This window comes from Ovis canadensis, chromosome 22, assembly GCF_042477335.2.
Source record: "Ovis canadensis isolate MfBH-ARS-UI-01 breed Bighorn chromosome 22, ARS-UI_OviCan_v2, whole genome shotgun sequence".
NCBI lineage: Eukaryota > Metazoa > Chordata > Mammalia > Artiodactyla > Bovidae > Ovis > Ovis canadensis.
The window spans coordinates 24,525,173-24,547,461 of record NC_091266.1 but is presented as its reverse complement, the minus strand read 5'-3'; the positions used below and the strand labels follow the sequence as shown (position 1 = coordinate 24,547,461).

Below are 22,289 nucleotides of genomic sequence, written 5' to 3'. Positions count from 1 at the left end.
GTGATGTATGGATGTGAGAGTTGGACTATAAAGAAAGCTGAGCGCAGAAGAATTGATGCTTTTGAACTGTGGTGTTGGAGAAGACTCTTGAGAGTCCCTTGGACTGCAAGGAGATCCAACCAGTCTATCCCAAAGGAGATCAGTCCTGGGTGTTCATTGGAAGGACTGATGTTGAAGCTGAAACTCCAATATTTTGGCCACCTGATGCGAAGAGCTGACTCATTGGAAGAGACCCTGATGCTGGGAAAGACTGAGGGCAGGAGGAGAAGGGACAACAGAGAATGAGATGGTTGGATGGCATCACCGACTCAATGGACATGGGTTTGGGTAGGCTCCAGGAGTTGGTGATGGACAGGGAGGCCTGGTGTGCTGCAGTTCATGGGTTTGCAAAGAGTTGGACACAACTGAGCAAATGAACTGAAATGAACTGACTGTGTATCAATATGGAAAGCAGAAAAAAAAAACTGGTAGAAAAGTTATAAGAATTATGTTTATTATTATAGAAACTACTTTTATGACATTTGATAGAACTCAGAAATATTGCTTTGAAATGGGTTCATATTTGTGAAAGGTCTTCCCTTGTGGCTCAGATGGTAAAGAATCTGCCTGTAATGTGGAGGACCCGGATTCAATCCCTGGGTCGGGAAGATCCCCTGGAGGAGGGAATGGCAACCCACTCCAGCATTCTTGCCTGGAGAATCCCATGGACAGAGGAGCCTGGTGGGCTACAGTCCATGAGGTCACGAAGAGTCAGACATGACTGACTAAGCAGCAGCATATGTGAAACTGAAAGCCCACCAGTATGAAGTCAGTCTTTACAAAGATAAAGAACAAAAAAGAAATTAAATCCTCAAAAGCTGTATCTCACATAACAGTAAAATATACAAACACAAGCAAAGTGACAACTTTTTAAAACACATAAAGCAATGGATTTAAGTTGGATTCTATTCTTCTGCCTTGTTGCTAATGGTCCTCTTTGTTCTTCCAGTTATATATGTGAAACAGGTATGATAATAATTAAATAACGCCCTTTCAAGACTAAGAGGTTAAAAGGAATTATTGAAATCGTGTTCAAATACTTTATAAATACTCTTAACAAAGATATTTTAATTACACTTTTGTCCTCCTTCAGTGAAGGTGTTCTTTTAAATCATACTGTTTCTTAATATTGTTTCAAATTCTCAACTAGAGATGTTAATTTCTTCCAAAGTGATACTCCCAGTGAATCTTAACAGCTCTGATTAAGAAGATAATACTAGAACTGTGCTACCTGAGGAAAAAAGAAAGAATGGCAGCACAACTGGTAAGGTTCCTAGACTTAGTCCAGTCACGTTATGGATTGTCCAACTGACAAAATATTTTGTTTACTCCAAAACTTCTGTGCATCATTCTGAAATCATGTTCTATCTTAGTGTGAGATCTCTTACATAAAAAGAATTTAATTTCTGTAAATGTATGTAGTACCAGTTATCTCTGAACAGATTTCCCATGAGAGCTGCTTCAGTGAAAAATCATTTCTTACATATCCATGTCCAGACTCAAAAAGAAACATTTTTCTTTGAAAAAACAGAAATATCCAAGAAATGCTAAAGCTTTCTGTACTCAGGGACTGCCCACCTAGTCTAAGCATGGAATCACTCCCTGGAGATTGCTGATGAATTAAAAATGTTTGGCAGTCACTCATAGCTCATCAGATGTGTTCACCTTTGGTAGTTCACATTCTTCACTGGTATGACAACTCTGAAGGATGTCCTTATAGTGGTTCTTCAGATCTTCATACAAAGAAACAGTTTCTTGTGAGTGAGCCAATGGTAACACTTTTTCATTCAGTAACAACTGCACTCGGAATTCTTCTTTAGGAGTCTTAGCATTTTTACAATGGTAAAGCACAAATATCAGGTTTGAAGCATAGGGTACAATGTGACCACTTCGGAACTTCCGATGCATTTGCTCCTTGTAATTGTAAGCTGTTAGGGGTTCCTTGTCTTTGAAGTAGCCCATGAGAGAAAGCAGTGGAAGAAGGGTCTCTGCATGGCCAAACTGGAGGATGACTGGAGAGGAAACTGGTTGAGAACTTCAAAAAGAAATAAAGAAAAAGGTACATATAAAACATTTTCTACATATATAGTAATTTAACATAAAAACCACACTTAGAATTAATTAACTTTCTCATCTTTTAAAAATCTTTATATAAACAACAGTATGGCTAAATTCTGTGCGGCAGAGAACTGAACTTAAAGCACTAAAGTTACATTTTAAAAATTTGGATCACTGCATATTGTAAATCTATCTAAAACACACACATTATTCTTTAAGCTTAAAGAGAGCTGCTAGATAATGGAACTTCAAGTTGATATGGATTTCAAAACTGTGTTGCCTTTCTGTGAATGAATCTGAGCACCTGGCCTTTAGTAAATATTGATTACTCTCTGGAGCTCGCCTGAATGAATTTCAAATGTTATTTCATCTTTAGGGAATTAGGACACTAGTCAGTAAATTTCTTGGTTAAAACCAAGTCTGAACAGTGAATGGTAATGCATATAATTCTTCAATGTTTTATGAGACCTGACTTGGTCACCAAATGTGGGAGAGTCACAAAAAAGGTAACGACACAACCTATTCTAGCTGATAAACTAGGTCTGTGGTTGGGAATGGAGTTTATACACTGCCAGAAACAATAGCTTTCAACACATGGGCTAGGTCACCTTTTAATTTCCTTTCAAGTTTTCTATGATTTTTCTCTGATAAAGACTTCTCCCAAAAGTAGCAGCAGGGCTTCCCTGGTGGCTCAGTGGTAAAGAATCAACCTGCCAATGCAGGACATGGGTTAGATCCCTGAACTGGGCAAGATTTCACAGGCTGCAGAGCAACAAAGCCAGGGTGCCACAACTACTGAGCCTGTGCTCTAGAGCCCAGAAGCCACCACCACTGAGACCACTGGCCACAGCTACTGGAGCCTGTGTGCCCTGGGGCCTGTGCCCTGCAACAAGAGAAGCCTCCACACTGCAACGAAAAAACTGCAGCCACACTGCAACAAAAGAACAGTCCCTACTTGACGCAACTTGAGGAAAGCCTGAGCAGCAAAGAAGACCTAGCTCAGCCAAAAATAAAGAAATAATTTTTCAAAAACAGCAGCAAATGACTATTTCCCCTTTTCTCCAACTTTTATCAAAGACTATGGCTTTTGTTCTCAAATATAATTCGTAAGCCTATTCAAACCCAAAATCCAAGGAAGACAGGATATGTGTACATGTGAGGCTGATTCGCTTTGTTGTATAGCAGAGACTAACACAACACTGTAAAACAACTATACTCAATTAAAAAAAAAAAAACCTCTATTCAAACACAATTAACCAAACATTAGGTTACATATTTTCTGGGAGGACAGCAATATTTGCAGCAGTTTCTGAAGCCTCCTGATTCCTCACATAAAAATAGATGGAGCAAATGGATAGCAGATCCAAAACCCAAGGGAAACAGTCACAACTATTTAATTTTTTTCTACCAAATCTTTGAAACGCCATGCACACTTTACATTTACAGCAATCTCAATTCAGACCAGCCCCGTTTTCCGGTGCCGAATAACCACATGTGGCTGGTGGGCTACTGTGTGGAAAAGCGTTCAATAGGCAGTGGAGTAAACAGACTTACCTACATACTTGGGTTCAAAAGTCAATCAAAGAGAAAATAGAAAACAAAAAGATAAAAGACAAACAACAAAAACACATATGAAACAAACAAAAAAAAAACATGTGCTGGGGGAAGGCGACGGACCAACAGGGTACAAACGATGAGTTCAAAGTTCTATTAACTTCATACATACAAGCTACAGAAGAAATTAAATCTAGACTGTTACCCATATTTAAGTTTCAAACCAAGATTCCTTAGATTTATATAAAGTGCAATAAATTCCATTTTCTCTTTTGACTGACTACTTTCAGTCACATATTAAAATCAGCTACTTTTGAGAAGAAAGTTGAGAAAAACTGTGCTTTAAAAATCCTTATTGGGAGTTTTATGGGAAACCAAGCTTATATGTAATTAGATTCACACAGGAAGCCAAATCAACAAAAATAAATGACTGTCTTGTGCCATATGATGCATCTAAATTAAAGAAAATATTTTAGAATTTCAAGAAATTTTCAACAGAAAGGAAAAACACAATTTAAAAACTAAGTGCCCTAAATATTATCTTATTACAGATCAATCTCCATTACAAAAGGATGAAATATATAAAAAACAGTGTTTTTAAAGGTCTGGTTAAATCCATAAATACAACAGTGATAATGAAAGATAAGGGAAACTACATATTAGAGGGTCAAAACTAACGTAGCCTTCCTCAAAACAATGTAAAAAACTAAAATCATCAGTTTACTTAGAGATTAAATGTGCTTGCAGAAAATAGTAAGCAACTTATAATTCTTTGTAGGTTACATATTTTTATAATAATGCCAAATATGAAGGAGAAATGAGCACCATTTCACTCATAATTATTTTTTGCCTACCTTTACCCTTTGTGCCTTAGGGTCGTGCACACAGAGCAGATGCTGTTGCTACTTCAGAAAAAGAAGTTGGCTGATGTCCCTTGTATTTACACACAAAAAGCACTGGACAAAAATGGATGTGCCTAATTTTCTGCAACATAGTAATTATACTTTATGCCTTGAATTCAGTTTGCTGAGTAATAAAGAGTGTATGGAACTACATTTTTATTATAGCACAAAGAGAATATGTCAAAAAATGACAATTTTTAACTTCAGAGAAGCTGTATCTAGGTCAAATGTTTCAACTCCAATGAATAAGTAATAGCTATCTGGAACACTGTACTGAAGTTGTATCCAGATCCAATGGATACAATTTCCTAAACACTTTTTTCTTTATAGATGAACATCTTTGCCTTGCCAACCAATCTCCTCCTCTTTATCTCTCATTTCCCAGACATAATTAAAATCACTTTGCCCATTTCTAAGATACCTAATTACAAAATACAGCACTAGCTTGTTTCAGGATGGTACCTGACTTGTTTTTTTGATAGCAATATCACCCCTTGTTGGATGTGTAACAGACACCACAAACATATGTACGTATGTATGTGTACGTATGTATCACATAATCACTCAAAACAAATTACCACTTCAAGAATTATGTGTAAATCATTCCTAAATGTATGTACACAAATCTTTATTGAACACAGAATAAGAAGGTACTTCATTGGTTTAGTTTGTGTGTTCTGTGTGCTAAGTTGTGTCTGACTCTCTGCAACCCCACTGACCATAGCCTGCCAGGCTCCTCTGTCCATAGAATTCTCCAGGCAAGAATAATGGAGTTGCCACGCTCTCCTTCAAGGGGATCTTCCCAACCCAGGGATTGAACCCAGGTCTCCTGGATTGCAGGTAGATTCTCCACCATCTGAGGTACCAGGGAAGCCTTGGTTTGGTTTATATCTTTTTTAAAAGTGCCAAGGAACAGTATTAAAAATCTGGCTTAGAGAAATTTTATCTCATAAAGAGCTTTTTTATTTTATAAAAAATAGAAAAGAATGCCTTATGAAACTTTGTAAAATATGCTACTATCAACATGAACATAAACAAAAACTCTAAAGTGTCTAAAATTATCTTTAACCACCTCCATATTTTCATACTGTTCATGGGGCACGAATACTGAAGTGGTTTGTCATTCCCTTCTCCAGGGAACCACGATTTGTCAGAACTCTCCACCATGACCCGTCCATCTTGGGTGGCCCTACATAGTTTCACTGAATTAGACAAGGCTGTGGTCCATGTGATCAGATAGGTTAGTTTTCTGTGATTGTGGTTTTCATTCTATCTGCCCTCTGATGGAGAAGGATAAGAGGCTTATGGAAGCTTCCTGATGGGAGAGACTGACTGAGGGGGAAACTGGGTCTTGTTCTGATAGGTGGGGCCATACTCAGTAAATCTTTAATCCAATTTTCTGTTGATGGGCGGGCCTGTGTTCCCCTCCTGTGGTTTGACCTGAGGCCAAACTATGGTGGAGGTAATGAAGATAATGGCGACCTCCTTCAAAAGGTCCCATGCATACACAGCTGCACTCACTGCCCCCAGAATGCAGCAGGCCACAGCCGACCCATGCCTCTGCCAGAGACTCCTGGACACTCATGGGCAAGTCTGGGTCAGCCTCTTGTGGAGTCACTGCTCCTTTCTCTTGGGTCTTGGTGCACACAAGCTTTTGTTTGTGCCCTCCAAGAGTGTGTTTCCCCAGTCCTGTGTAAGTCCTGGCGCCTCCTTGGTGGGGTTAATGGCAAACTTTTTCAAGAGGGCTTATGCCATATCCAGGTCTATTGCATCCAGAGCCTGTGCCCCTGTGGCAGTCCACTGCTGACCCATGACTCCATAGGAGGTATGAGCTCAAACACGCTTCTGGCTCAGGCTCTGGGGGTCTCTGAGTCCTGGCGCACACGTTTGTTTGAGCCCTCCAAGGTTCTCTGGCAGGTATGGGGTTTGATCCTAGACACGATTTCGCCCCTTCTACGATCTTGCTGGGACTTCTCCTTTGCTCTGGGACATGGGGTATCTTTCCTTGGAGGGATCCAACATTTGATGCTTTGAATTGATGCTTTTGAATTGAGGTGTTGGAAAAGACTCTTGAGAGTCCCTTGGACTGCAACGAGATCCAACCAGTCCATCCTAAAGGAAATCAGTCCTGAATATTCATTGGAAGGACTGATGCTGAAGCTGAAACTCCAATACTATGGCCATCTGATGCAAAGAACTGACTCACTGGAAAAAGACCCTGACGCTGGGAAAGATTGAAGGCAGGAGGAGAAGGGGATGACAGAGGATGAGATGGTTGAATGGCATCACCGACTCAATGGACATGAGTATGAATAAACTCTGGGAGTTGGTAATGGACAGGGAAGCCTGGCGTGCTGCAGTCCATGGGGTCACAAATAGTCGGACATGACTGAGTGACTGAACTGAACTGAACCTCCATATTTTAAACAATTCTAAAACTCTTTCTTCTTGATTTTATTTCAAAATAAATTCAGAGCTCACAAAATTTATAGGTTGGATTTTAAGGGTAAGAAGCAGAATTTAACACATTCCTAAGTAAGTAACAAGATTAAAAAAAAAAAAAGTTAAGTAATTTTTGCATTAACTCAAAAAGTATTCCCAACAGATAAAAGCTCAGCATATAAATCACGAGACTCAAACAAAACTTTTTCTTCACTATTTGTTTTTCTTAGCTGGAATTCAACTTGGTAATCTTTAATGGTTCAAGTGCTAAAACTAGAATAAATATAATTCTTCATGTAATCTTCAAGGCTCCCTAAAATAGCAGAAGTAAAACATCTGACTCATGAGGTACATAATTCAAAAGAACTTACCTAATAATTTTTCAGTCCTCTTAGACTACATACTTCAAATCAAGGGCCTATTTACAGCTAAGAATGTGAGAACACTTTTCTTCACTTATAAACAATGACTAAACAATATGTGGATCTCATATTTTGGCCTTCCCAGTGTCTCTGTGGTAAAGAATCCGCCTGCCAATGCAGGAGCCAGAGACGTGAATTTGATCCCTGGGTTGGAAAGATCCCCTTGTGGAGGAAATGGCAACCCACTCCAGTATTTCTGCCTCACGCACATGCATGCAAGCAATATATAAACTGATTTCTACTTTACTGTTTGAAACTCAATTGCGAAAACTCTGGGTATAAAAAAAACTAGAACTTTCAGTTTTCAGTCTGTAAGGAGCTTAGAAACTGCCGTTCTAGCCTAACAGCAAAGAGCCAAACAAAATGAAAACGGTTCATCTTAGATCCATTAGAGAGGTGATGTTGCAGGTCAAACTGCTGCCCACTATACTGGAGACAGGCAGACACAGAGAACCACAATTTACAGGAGCAGACACCTCCACAGGAACCTATGCCAGGGTCAGAAAACTTAAAACTGAAAACTGACACACTGCTAGAGGCTTGGTGTAGACAAGAGGAAGAGTTAAAAATTTCAGGGGACCAGTCATAGGGGATGTGAACTCTTCCAGATCCTCACAGGGAACCCCCTCTAAGCTATCTGCTAAAAACTGATTTACTTCTTTAAGTACAAGCCCAACTGCTGTTTGAAAGAACCAGAACCCCAGCTTCTTCTTAAATATATCCAAGTTTCAAGGATGCCATGAGAAATTTTCTGGGTTTTATTCCCAAGCTTATTTAAAGCAAAGTTGGTTTATGATTAAGCCCAAAACACTGGCACCAGCCAATGGGTTACAGTGTGCGTGTGTGTGCCAATGGGTTACAGTGTGTGTGTGTGCCAGTGGGTTACAGTGTGTGCTTGTGTGTGCCAATGGGTTAGAGTGTGTGTGTGTGTGGGTGTGTGTGTGCCAATGGGTTACAGTGTGTGCGTGTGTGCCAATGAGTTACACTGTATGTGTGTGCGCGTGTGTGTGCCAGTGGGTTACAGTGTGTGTGTGTGTGTGTGTGCGCACCAATGGGTTACTCTGTGTGTGTGTGTGTGTGTGTGTGTGTCTGCCTGCCTGTCTAGGGGCTGGAGGGTTAGAAAGACCAGAAAGAAAAAGAGAACATAATGCATGGGAAGACAACAGGGGAAAGAATGTGGGGAAAAAAAAAATCACTTCTCAATTTATTCAATTCCTAATGTAAGGCCACATAATTTTGTCAGAAAATTGCAGAGAGCATAAAGACTACTACATTCCATTCTACCCGTGGTCCCATATAGTTTTCTTTGTATCATATGGCCATTCAATAAACAGAGTTGTGAGGTTCAGGATGCCATGACAGAAAGAACTAGCTTTTTACCTTTAATTAAAAACTGCAGTCTTTTGGTAGGAAGATGTGAAATTTTTTTAAAGGAGGAACTGCCAAGGCAATGAGTAATGACATGTATTCAATACTCACTGCGTTTATAGTTTTATAATTATTGGGGACATGAAACCATTTGAAAATCTAAAGGAGTGAGATTTCATCCCAGAGAAATGCTCAAACCCATAAAAACTTGAATACAGTTTTGGGAGTTCAGACTCTACACATCCTAAGAACCCCTCTGCTGCATATTACAGTCTGACGCCCTGAGGAGCAGTGCAGCTACAATCCTGCTCCACACTAGCTCTTATCTCCTACATCATGTGTGTTTCAGAGAAGTCGGATAATTTTGCCCTAATGAGCTCTACATTTAAAATGTCTAAATAGATTAACTTACGTTTAAATTTATACACAACACCAAATTAAGGAAAATGCAGATAGTTTATAATTTGCTGTGAACATTTCTACTTTTCTTGAATCGTGTAGTTTCTGTTCTTTACATTCTGACTGCATACTCCAATCCTCCAACATAGACTTCTATTAGTCAGTCACATCTCTCATGTTAACTATATCCCTGACTTGTAATGCTATTCTTTAGGACTTGCAGCACAATGTCTCAAAAAAAAGAACAAAAGGCATCTAATGTACCTTTAATTCTGCCCTATCCCTCTGATAAAAATGCATTAAATTTGAGATATCACATTTTCCAAAAAGTGACAAAACCGCTTTTAACAGAGGTTCATTTTAGCTTTAAAAATTAAAAACACTAGAAAATGTACACTATCAATACAAATACAAGAAAACAAATGAATAACTTACATGAATTATATGTAGAAATACACAGTTGGAATTCTAATATTTTAGGGTTGAGGAATCTGGTCATGACTTCTCATTTTAGAAATAGGGAAAGGACAAGTGAATTACCTAATGTTATCTAGCAAGTAAGACTGCAGTTCTCCAAATTTCAGCCCTCTTTTTACTTACGTAAGTTGGTAAGGAGATTTTATTAAATCTTCCATTAAAAAGGAAAGTTAAATTGAAGTCTAAAATAACGTTGTTAAATGAGGTTTGATAACTATGCATGTATACATGTGTTCAAAGTTGACAAAAGACCCAGGAAAAAGTTCAACCAGAAAAACAACTAATAACTGCATGTCTTCTCCTAAATGTACTCAGCTTAGGTTTTTCTAAGCTCTCAGTTCACGTTTCACACTCAAGTAATGTTACACAAAGTGTATTTTTAAACATGATCTGAGAATATCAAATAGAGCTTTAGACTTGTGTAATTCCCACAATTATGTAAGTGCACAAATAAGCAACATGAACTGCCAGATATATGAGATGCTCTGGGAAGAAAATTACAAGGAAAAAGAATTTAATCCTATTTTACATCTGATTGAACCATCAGCTCCAATGTGGCATTTGGAAAAGTATCAAATTTGACATTTTAACACAAATATAGAATGAAATGATCCAAGTGTAAAGTTTTTTCTCAAGAAAAAGACATAGAAATAACTTTTGCTTTCATCCAAGATGTAGTACCAGGGACTGGATTTACCTTCCTGCCTTAAACTACTATAAAGCTAAACAAAAGATATGAAAAGGCAGTTTCCAGATATTCAACAATAGTGAGAATAAGAGTGAGCAGAGGCAAATCCCCACAGCTCTCCCATCTTAACTGCCTAGTTTCCAGGCTGCAGCACAGGGCACGGGAACCCAAACAGAGTACATCAATCTTCCTGAGAGATGAGATAGAACTGGAAATTCATCGAGGCCCAACTGACTAGAATCTACAGGCTAGCACACCAGAGAAGAGAGATGTGCAGTGACTCCTCCCAAGAGGTCAGCTAGTACTCATCAGATCACTGTCTGTGAGAAAGCTATCCAAATCCAGGCAAAAAGCACTGAACACAAAGGATAGGAAAGCATCCCCAAAGCTAACACAAGGCCAGGAATAGTTTGTGTTCACACAAGCCATTACAGGAAAATCTCAAAATATACAGGGTACCAAATAGATGCTCAGGAGGAACTGACTCAAAAGTGTTGCAAAATTAGCCCATAAAAGACATTATTATAAAAACAGAAAAGGCAAACCACAGTTTAGGAGAATATACTTGTAAGTATAAACCTGAGAAAATCTCTGTATCTAGAATATACATTAAAGAACTCTTAAAGCAACAACAATAAAAATGATAAATAACCCAATTAAAAAATGGCAAAAGATTTGAACACTTAACCAAAGTAAACACAAGGATGGTAACTAACCTCAGTATCACTAGTTGTATGGCTGTTAGCATAACTGGTATTATCTTGAGCCCTTAACAGATTTTTCCTGTCTTTGCCAGGGCTGTAATGTGTAGCACTGAATCACTTCTCAGATAATCACGATGGTGTGATCACTCACCGAGAGCCAGACATCCTGGAATGTGAAGTCAAGTGGGCCTTAGGAAGCATCACTACGAACAAAGCTAGTGGAGGTGATGGCATTTCAGTGGAGCTACTTCAAATCCTGAAAGATGATGCTGTGAAAGTGCTGCACTCAATATGCCAGCAAATTTGAAAAACTCAACAGTGGCCACAGGACTGGAAAAGGTCAGTTTTCATTCCAATTCCAAAGAAAGGCATGCCAAAGAATTCTCAAACCACCGCACAATCGCACTCATCTCACACGCTAGTAAAGTAATGCTTAAAATTCTCCAAGCCAGGCTTCAGCAATACGTGAACCGTGAACTTCCTGATGTTCAAGCTGGTTTCAGAAAAGGCAGAAAAACCAGAGGTCAAGTTGCCAACACCTACTGGATCATGGAAAAACCAAGAGAGTTCCAGAAAAACATCTATTGCTGCTTTATTGACTATGCCAAAGCCTTTGACTGTGTGATCACAATCAACTGTGGAAAACTCTGAAAGAGATGCGAATACCAGACCACCTGACCTGCCTCTTGAGAAACCTGTATGCAGGTCAGGAAGCAACAGTTAAAACTGGACATGGGACAACAGAGTGGTTCCAAATAGGAAAAGGGGTACATCAAGGCTGTATATTGTCACCCTGCTTATTTAACTTCTTTGCAGAGTACATCATGAGAAATGCTGGGCTGGAAGAAGCACAAGCTGGAATCAAGATTGCCTGGAGAAATATCAGTAACCTCAGATATGCAGATGACACCACCCTTATGGCAGAAAGTGAAGAAGAACTAAAGAGCCTCTTGATGAAAGTGAAAAAGGAGAGTCAAAAAGCTGGCTTAAAGCTCAACATTCAGAAAACGAAGGTATCTGGCCCCATCACTTCATGGGAAATAGATGGGGAAACAGTGTCAGACTTTATTTTTCTGGGCTCCCAAATCACTGCAGATGGTGACTGCAGCCATGAAATTAAAAGACGCTTACTCCTTGGAAGGAAAGTTATGACCAACCTAGACAGCATATTAAAAAGCAGAGACATTACTTTGTTGACCTTTGTCAACAAAGCTCTGTCTAGTCAAGGCTATGGTTTTTCCAATGATCATGTATGGATGTGAGAGCTGGACTATAAAGAAAGCTGAGTGCAGAAGAATTGATGCTTTTGAACTGTGGTGTTGGAGAAGACTCTTGAGAGTCCCTTGGACTGCAAGGAGATCCAACCAGTTCATCCTAAAAGAGATCAGTCCTGGATGTTCATTGGAAGGACTGATGTTGAGCTGAAACTCCAATACTTGGCCACCTGATACGAAGAACTGACTCAGTGGAAAAGACCTTGATGCTGGGAAAGATTGAGGGCAGGAAGAGAAGGGGGCGAAAGAGGATGAGATGGTTGGACGGCATCATCAACTCAATGGAAATGAGTTTGAGCAAACTCCAGGAGACAGTGAAGGACAGGGAAGCCTGGTGTGCTGCAGTTCATAGAGATGCAAAGAGTCAGACATGACTGAGCGACTGAACAACAAGTAAAATACTAAATGAAAAGGAATAAATGACTGATACCGTCGCAGTGCTCCAGATCCGGGCTCTGAAGGGCTTCCCTCATAGCTTAGTCGGTAAAGAATCTGCCTGCAATGCGGGAGACCTGGGTTCAATCCCTGGGTCGGGAAGATCCTCTGGAGAAGGAAATGGCAATCCACTCCAGTATTCTTGCCTGGAGAATCCCATGGACAGAGGAGCCTGGTGGGCTACAGTCCATGGGGTCACAAGAGTCAGACACGACTTAGTGACTAAACCACGAAACCACTCAAAACACAAATGAATCTTATAACCATTACGCTACGTGAAAGAAGCCAAACCCCTAAAAAAGTACACATACATCCCATAAGGTTCCATCATATAAAATTCTAGAAAATACAAAATAATCTATAGTGACAGAAAGCAGATCAGTGGATCGGCCTGGGAATGAGGGGTGGGAACTATATTAGAAAGAGTCACAAAGAAACGTTTGCATGCAGTTTCATGGCTGTATAAATAGGTGAAACCTTATCAAGTTGTATACTTTAAATATGTGCTGTTTATTTCACATCAATTATACTTCATAAAGTTAAGTGTTAAGGGTTGATATGATCAACCTCAAAGACTCCTGCTCCCATAAAGGCTTTACCAACCCCCAATGGTTCAAATCAATTCTTCAGTATTGTTTTTTACCCGTTTTAGTGCTGTTATATAGATATGCTCCAAAATAGGACATGAGTGCCTTGAGACACTCATGTGAGACATAATTTAAATGTCCTCATCTTTGTATATACCTTCCATTGCCTAATATTTTGATAGAACAGTTCATAAAAAATACAAATATAAAATATTCTGTTAAAACACTATTATTATACCACACTGGTGTGTGATATTAGTAGTGGAGGAGGCCTATGTCTGTGAGGGAAGGGATAGACTGTGGGAACTTTGTATTTCCACCCATTTTTGTTGTAAACCCAAAAGTGCTCTAAAAAATAAAGTCTATTAGTTTTGGGGTTTTAAAACCTATTATTCTCTATAATTAGTTGTACTGAATTTGAGTAGACGTAAAACTAGAATCAGGGAAGCACTTAGGAGGTAACCGCTAAAATCAAAAAGAGAGACGATATCAGTTTGATATGAGTTAAGGCGGAAGCAGTGGGGGTGAAGAAAAGTAAAAGAACTTGATGTGAAGAAAATACAACAACCAAATACCACCTTATGGTGAGCAGATGTAGAAGGTGAGGGAGACAGAGTCAAGAATAATGCACAGGTTTGCGGCTTAGAGGCCTAGGAAGATAAATGACTACAGAGCTGTGGCTATTCCTTCATTACACACTAAGCTCCGACTGCATCGCAGGCATGCTCTAGACACTGAGGACAGGCCAGGGAAATAAAGGTCTAGCCATCGCAGACCTACAGTCCACTGAAAGTCAAAACATGTCTTTCCAAAAGACAAATGGACAGTTGAATTTGAATTCAAAGCATAGCCAGGCTAGTTATATTAACTTTTACCTTATTTTAGCCAGTATCTTTCAACAACTAGCACTAGAAGAGTCTGTGGTACCTAGTTAAACTCATGGAACAATAACTTCAGAACAGTAACAAGTTCTGAGAATTTAGAATCTGCATACACTTCTATGAACTTCAAAAGACAAAGCTCACTCCTTACAATGGGCCAAGTAATTGGTGCCACTATACTTTTATGTCAATACTGCCATCTTAGGTTAACACGTGGAACTACACAATCTTAAAAAGCCATACCCTTATTCAATGGTGAATGAAAAGGTTGAAAAAAGATTAATGAGAGCTATTAAATGACTGTAACATATATTTACAATAATTAATTTGCATATCTGAGAGTATCCATGACAAAATGGAAGATCTCACGAGGTAAGCAATTACATAGTTCAGAATATAAACCTTTCTTTGAAAAAGCAGGAAGTGACTTACTGAATCTCAATTAAAAATAAAAATATATTAACAGACAATGGGGAATGGGAAAGTAGAATAAAATGCAGATAAATCTTACTTATTCAAGTTTAACCTGCTTTTCTAACCACAGCTGTTTAAACAGCAATAGCTGTTCAAATTTGCTTAAATACTAAAGTTACTGGTTTTAACTTTAACCCATGACTGTAGTGATCGTTTAAGAAGGAAAATAAAGTCAAGATCCTAGTAAGTGTCAAGGACCATGGATCTGGAGGACTGGTTGTATTTAACCAAAATGTTGATAATTATCAATTAACATTATTTACAATCTCCAATTTTTCTGTGAAGTAAAATCACACTATTAGAATTATGTTGAAAAGTATTCAGAAACATTGAAGAATATCTTTGATTTAACATTACTATAACAAGATAACAACAAAAAAAGATCACAACCTGTGTACACAGTACCATCTCAATACGGGGTGGAGGAAGGATGGAGAAAGCAAAAATAGCCTCAGAACTCTAGAAATGAGTGAAGACATTTCTTCAGATAATATTAAGGATAAATATTGTTTCTGTATATATGACAAATACATATATAAACACACTCAGTATAAACTCTAAATGCAAATACAAAAAAGTCATGAAGTAAAAATAATATTTTGATAAAACAGTTCATAAAAAATATAAATATAAAATATTCTGTTAAAACATTATTATTATACCACACTGGTGTGTGAAATTAGTAGGGGAGGAGGCTATGTCTGTGAGGGAAGGGATAGATTATGGGAACTTTGTATTTCCACCCATTTTTATTGTAAACCTAAAAGTGCTCTAAAAAACAAAGTCTATTAGTTTTGGGGTTTTAAAACCTATTATTCTCTCTGTATTGAGCATATATTGGTTTTCTTGAGAAGTATCCTAAATTTTGGCACTGCTAATAAAATTGGTTAGTATCACTGTTTTCTGGAAAGCAATCTGACAGAAGTCTCTAAATTCAATTTTTCCCTTTACCTGTTTAAGATTTCATCTTGATACAGTTAAACAAATTTTAAAATCCCTAATCAGTCTTTTGGTATACAGAAAACCGTACCTGAAAAGCATCTGCCAGTTTCTTCACAATAAGTGTTGACTTTCTTTCCTTAGCTAGAAAAGGAGGCAGTGGCCAAAAAAATTTTGTCTTACAAGGTCAAATTCTCCTTCCTTTAACTTTTATACTGTTTTACCCAGTCTCCTGCATTGTAGGCAGATTCTTTCCCAACTGAACCACGAGGGAATAACCATACTATTTTACAATCTTACATAAATAGCTATATCACAACCCATGGCTTTTTTATACATTTCTATTTTCTCTATATTGTTAACAGTCACAAGTGCAATGACTTTGTCCAGCTCATATGATACTGCCTGACACATATCACAGTAGATGTTTAAAATACTGTTGAATGAACCTTCTTTTCAATTCACAAATACAAGAGTAATTCTCCAAAAGGAGTAAAAATGTTCTCTATCTTGCTGATGGAAAGGGAATTAATTTAAGGAATGAGCTCAAGAACATAAAAATTTGAAGAGGTTAAGTACTAGAAAGTATTTGTTTCTAATATTCGAATAATCCTGGCAGCAGGGGGAGAAAAGGTATGTGAATGTCTGACAAAGATATTACGGACATGTTTTGACCAGAGAGCTCTCACATACAGTAACAATACCATATCTGTATCCTACATTATACTGTTTTAATAGAAATTATCTCACTTGATTAACAACCCTGTGAGGACAACAATTCTCCTTTTCAGAAGTGAGGAATCTGCAGCATCAATAAAGTAGAACCAGGACTCAAAACCAAATCTAAGCATCTGCCTACTACATCCCATGGCATCCCATCCGCATCTCATTCAACAAGACATCCATAACATGAAAATCAGTCTCATTAGCGTCTGAGTAGATAAAAAAACATAACTAGCTATTACCTAACATAATGGAATAGTCAGTCCATTGCAATTTTTTTTCCCCGCTATACTTTACTTGTGGGTAAGATAAGCAAAGCCTAACAAAATAAATTAAACCTGGAATTTCATTTTAATATAAATCACATATAAGGTGTTATGTTCAAAAAGATTCTTTTTAAACAATTTTACTTTCCCACCAAAAATGCATAAGGTTTCCAATTGGTCCACATCTTATCAACACTTAAGAAAAATTAAAAAAATTTTTTTATTTTAGCCAGTGAATAGGAAAAATACTTTTAGTCCTTTCCTCCTTTGTTTCTCATTTCCTCTCACATTCCTAATGTTTCTGACCCTTCTGGTTACCGTATGTGCAGGGTTTTTCCCACACTAGGCAATACTCTGTGACACCAGATGGCTGTTCTACGCATTATCTCCCACAGGCTACGGGCTCAGTCCCATGAGACTGCCCCCTACTTCAGGTGCCAACTGTAAGTAGTAGGTCTTCACCTAGGTCACCCACCGCTTGTATCCGATATGGCTACAGATAGAAAGCTCTCATGATCCCCTTAGGTTTAATTTGCTAGAGTGGCTCACAGAAGTCCGGAAAATACTTACTTGCACTTACCAGTTTACTATAAAAGGGTATGATAAAAGACACAGATGAACATCCAGATGGAAAAGGTGTACAGGGAAAGGTAAGTGGGAAGGAGCACAGAGCTCCCATGTCCTCTCCAGACATGCCTCTTTCTCAACTCCTCTACTTGTTCACCACCCCAGAAGTCCTGTAAACCTCGCAGGCATGACTGATTATTAACTCCATTTCCAGCCCTTCTCCCTTCTCAAGAGAACCGCGGGGAATGGTGGTGGTGTTTGGGGGAAGGGGGAGGATGAGGCTGAAAATCCCAAGCTTCTAATCACGGCTTGTTATTTCCAGTTAACAGCCATCATCCTGGAGCCATCCAGTCATCTCATTAGAACAAAAGAAACTCTTACCACCTGAGACAGTACAATGGTTTCAGGAGCCCAATGTCAAGAACCTGGGGCAGAGACCAACATATATATTTTTTCTCTGATTTTACAGCCAACTTAGGGGTATTAGTGGTATTTCATTGTGATTTTGGAGAAGGCAATGGCAACCCACTCCAGTACTCTTGCCTGGAAAATAACATGGATGGAGGAGCCTGGTAGACTGCAGTCCATGGGGTTGCTAAGAGTCGGACATGACTGAGTGACTTCACTTTCACTTTTCATTTTCATGCATTGGAGAAGGAAATGGCAACCCACTTCCCTGTTCTTGCCTGGAGAATCCCAGGGAAGGGGGAGCCTGGTGGGCTGCCATCTATGGGGTCGCACAGAGTTGGACACAACTGAAGCGACTTAGCAGCAGCAGCACTGTGATTTTAATATCTAATGATATTATCAAATAGTTTATTAGTATCTTTTCACATGCTTATTTGCCATCCATATATCTTTCTTTAGTAAAGTATCTGTTCAGATTTTTGCCCCTTTTCAAAACTGGATTATGTGTCACCTTATCAGTGAGATATAAATTTTTTAATATATTTTGGATTCAAATCCTTAATCCCATTATATGGTTTGCAACTATTTTCTCCAAGTCTGTTGCCTGTCTTCTCAGTTTCCAAACAGTGCTTTTTGAAGCACAAAGATTTTTAATTTTGATGAAGTTCATTTCAATTTTTTAAAATGGATTATGCATTTGTTTCTGTATCTACGAAATCACTGCCTAATCCAAGACGGTGAAGACTTACTACTATGTTTTCTTCTAAGAGTTTCATAGTTATAGCTTTTAAATCCAGGTCATTGATCCTACATTTTGTTTGTTTCTTTTTAAAAATTGTAGTACAACTATACTAGTTTCAAGTGTATAACAGTGATTCAATATTTTTAAAGATTATACTCTAAATTATTGCAAAATAATGGCTGTTTTCCTGCACTGCACAATATATCCTTGCTGCTTGATTCTACATTTTCTTCTAGAAGTTTTCTAATTCTAGATTTTATACAACTCTATAATCCATTTTTCTGTATTGTATGGGGAAGGGTCTGAGTGTCATTTTTTTTAACATATGGGTATCCAACTGTTCCAGCACCATTTGTTGAAAGGACACCAATACATTACCTTGGCATCTGTGCAAAAAAATGACCATATATATATCAGAATGTATTTCTTGACTTGATTATATTGATCCATTTGTTTATGGCTATAATTTTATAATAAGTTTTAAAGTCAGGTATTTATTAAGTCCTTTTGCTTTTTCAAAATTGTTTTAGCTCTTCTAGATCCTCTGCATTTCTGTATAGATTTTAGAATAAGCCTCTCAATTTCTACAAAGAGATCCACTGCAGTTACGACAGGGACTGCAGTCAGTCTACAGATGATCAATCTGAATCTTCCCATCTATAAAGATAGTATATCTCTGGATTTATTTGGGTTATCTTTAATTTTTCTCTGTAATGCTTTGTAGTTTTCAGTGTACAGAAACACTCATTTTTAAAATACCAACAATAAATTTCTTACTTAAGCTTTGAATCTGGTAACAAGTTTTAACAGCAAATTTTGCAGAAGTTATTTAAGAATCTTTCAGACACAATTTTAAGTTTGCCATACCTCACATTCATCAATGAGATAAACATTAAACAATGAAAAAACAGTCATTTCATAAAGTTTAAGGGTTTTAAAACATTCATAAAACCATGTAGGAAAGAAATTAATACCTATCTGAAAGAGGGAACTTGCCTTGACTATTTTGTTTCTGCTGCCAAAAAAGTGTTTGGTTGCAGAAACTAAATACAGCTTTCTCCACTTATGGTGGGGTTACATCTCAATAAACACTTCATTAAACTGAAAACATCCAGTCAGAAATCTACCAAACATCATAGCTTAACCTTTTGCTGTTGTTCAATTGCTCAGTCATGTCTGACTCTTTGTGACCCCATGAACCGCAGCACCCCAGGCTTCCCTGTCCTGCTATTTCCTGGAATTTGCTCAAATCTACCCTACTTTAAATGTGTTCAAAATGCTAACATTAGCCTACAGTTGAGCAGAATTACCTAAGACAACACCTACTTTATAATAACGTGCTGAATATTTCACATTGAACACTGTACTGAAAGTGAAATACAGCATGGCTGTATGGGTCTAAAATGGTTCTAAGAATATTGGCAGTGTTTTGCTTGTGACTGCGTTACTGATGGCGATGCAGCTGACTGAGAGCTCCAGCAGACTGCCGACGCCCAGCAGTATGAGAGAGCATCATACTGCAGATAGCCAGCCTGGGAAAAGTACAGCTTCTACTGAATGTGTATCATTTTTGCACCATCATAAAGTCAAAAACTTTTAAGTGGAACCATCATCATAAATCATGAATTAGGAACCACGTATACTAAACCTGGTTTTCTTCCCTAACTCCCATCTAACCCAAGGAAATTTCACAAACTAAAGTCATCCACACACACACACACACACACACACACACACAATTTCTCTCTATATCTATATGTATATAAAACTTAATACCACAAACTCAATCAAATGTACCATCTTCAGTCTTTCTGTCACAATCTTTTACTAAAAGATTTTCATTTCCAACTGTGAATATAAAAGCTTTCATGGAGTCATTTGTCAAACAGTTTAGATTCTATCAAAGGTTCAAATTATGAAAAGTATTTTTAAACTTTGAGATGTATGAATGTTAAAGAGACTTTTTGATGAGAAATTCTCATTTAAAATAAAAACTTAGAAAAATTCAAACCAGAAATCATGTACAATTTTACTATTTAAAATATAGCAAAAATTAGAAACTACCCAAACGTTCAGTGATAAGATGATATAAACTATGGTATTTATTTACTGAATAATGAACATTACTGAATACTGTACTCTAGTAAAAACAAATTAACTATAGTATATGTAACAACATGATAAATATTATAAATGTAATGTTGGAGGGGGAAAGAAACAATCCCAAAACACAGTAAGCATATGTCTCCAAGCAAAACTAAGCGTGTCATTTGGGCATGGATACATTCATAATAAAAAAAATTTTACAGAGACTATGGAATAATATGAACCAAATGGGGAATAGTCTGCAAAGGGGATAGGAAGTAAATAGGGCCAGGGGAGAGTGGAAAATGAAATCACGGAGAAGTACATAAATAGACAAATGCAAATTATTACTAATGTTCCAGTTCTTGGGTTGAATGGAGGGTGTACATGCTTTATAACTTACATAGGTCATCTAATTCTTTTGTAAGTATAATTATTTTCTAAAAACATAAAAGCAAAATCTATTTTTAAGAATCACCCATTATAAAACATTTTCCAGAAGCTTAATTGGGCTTTAATCCTGTTTTTAAAAGTTTTTAAAAGTTTTTACCATTGTTTCTGTTTAACTGCTTTGTCCAAGTGCTGAAAGATATCCTGAAACAGGGTACAGCTGGATCGACTGTTAATAGTATATCCATATCCTCTTTTCCAATATTGTTTCAGATCATTTAAATATTCTAAAACCTAAAAATAAACATTTCAAAAATCATTACATTTTTATTACTATAACAAATTTTCTGATTTAATAATGATCTCTCATAAAAGGTTACATTGTTTAATCACTATTCTACCAAAAGCACAGGAGAATCTTAGCAGTTACAAAGTTTTTATTTACCATTTCAAGTATTTAAGGGTGAGACCCAGAGATTTATGCTGAGACACAAACCTGAATGGGAATGTAGAGACTGACATGCAAGAGCAAGTCAGCGGTATTCACAGCCAACAATCCCAGCATCCTTGACAGTTCAGAAGAGTGGGATAAAGACAGGTACGTGCTCCCTTCTCTTCTAAAATTATATTAAGATGATAGCAAAGATAGATACAGAAAAAAGAAAACATACATAGAAAAATATTCATTATAGCACAGAAAGTTGCTCACAGTGAGTCAGGAATTTTAAAGAATTTTAGGAAGGTAGAAACCAGATAGAAAAAGAGTTACTTTGGTTCAAGTAACCAAAAACAGTAATAAAAATAGCAATAAAAGTAGACCAAGATTATGGAAAATTGGTATTAGAAGGAATGTATTAATATATTAAAACATTCTAAAGGACAAACTGGCAAAAGACACACATCTCTAAGACCTATTAATTCCATTTATTATAATAATCACAGAGAAACATGAGAGACAATGTACAAGAATATCTTAGAATAGCAATGCTTATAGGAACCAAAAGAAAAAAAAAATCCTGGAAATACCTAAACTTCATTAAGAGGTAGATAATTAAACTATAAGATACACATACTATGGATACTATAAGATTATTTATAGATCTAAATAAACTGATGTGGAAAGATCTCCAAGACATAATGCTGAATGAGAACAGCTGGTTAAGAATAATAAATACTTGTTGGCCTCACCACAGGCAACTCAGACCACTAACTACTGTTAAAGTGTGCAAGCATGCTCAGTTGCTCGGTCACGTCCGACTCTTTGTGACCCTGGGACGGTAGCCCACCAAGCTCCTCTGTCCACGGGATTATCTCAGCAAGAATACTGGAGATGCCATTTTGTCTTTCAGGGGATCTTCTCTACCTAGGGATCAAACCTGTGTCTCCTGCAGCTCCTGCACTGGCAGGTGGATTTTTTACCACTGAGCCACCTGGGAAGCCCATTTTAGTGTGATGGGGCAATATC

General features: G+C 37.6%; 1 protein-coding gene across 2 annotated transcripts in view; it reads right to left on the bottom strand.

Annotated features, from left to right (window-relative positions):
* Positions 1-472: 472 nt before the first annotated feature.
* The window catches only part of MINPP1 (multiple inositol-polyphosphate phosphatase 1), a 34,690-nt gene continuing 12,873 nt past the window's right edge, over positions 473-22,289 (bottom strand). The window contains exons 4-5 of one of the 2 annotated variants that reach the window (XM_069567922.1): positions 20,985-21,118; positions 473-2,074 (exon numbers count right to left, since the gene is read on the bottom strand). In XM_069567922.1, the coding sequence (XP_069424023.1) occupies positions 1,681-2,074; positions 20,985-21,118 (528 nt within the window). In that variant the 3' untranslated portion in view covers positions 473-1,680. The remainder of the gene's footprint in view (positions 2,075-20,984; positions 21,119-22,289) is intronic. The other variant, XM_069567923.1, reaches the window with a different exon arrangement.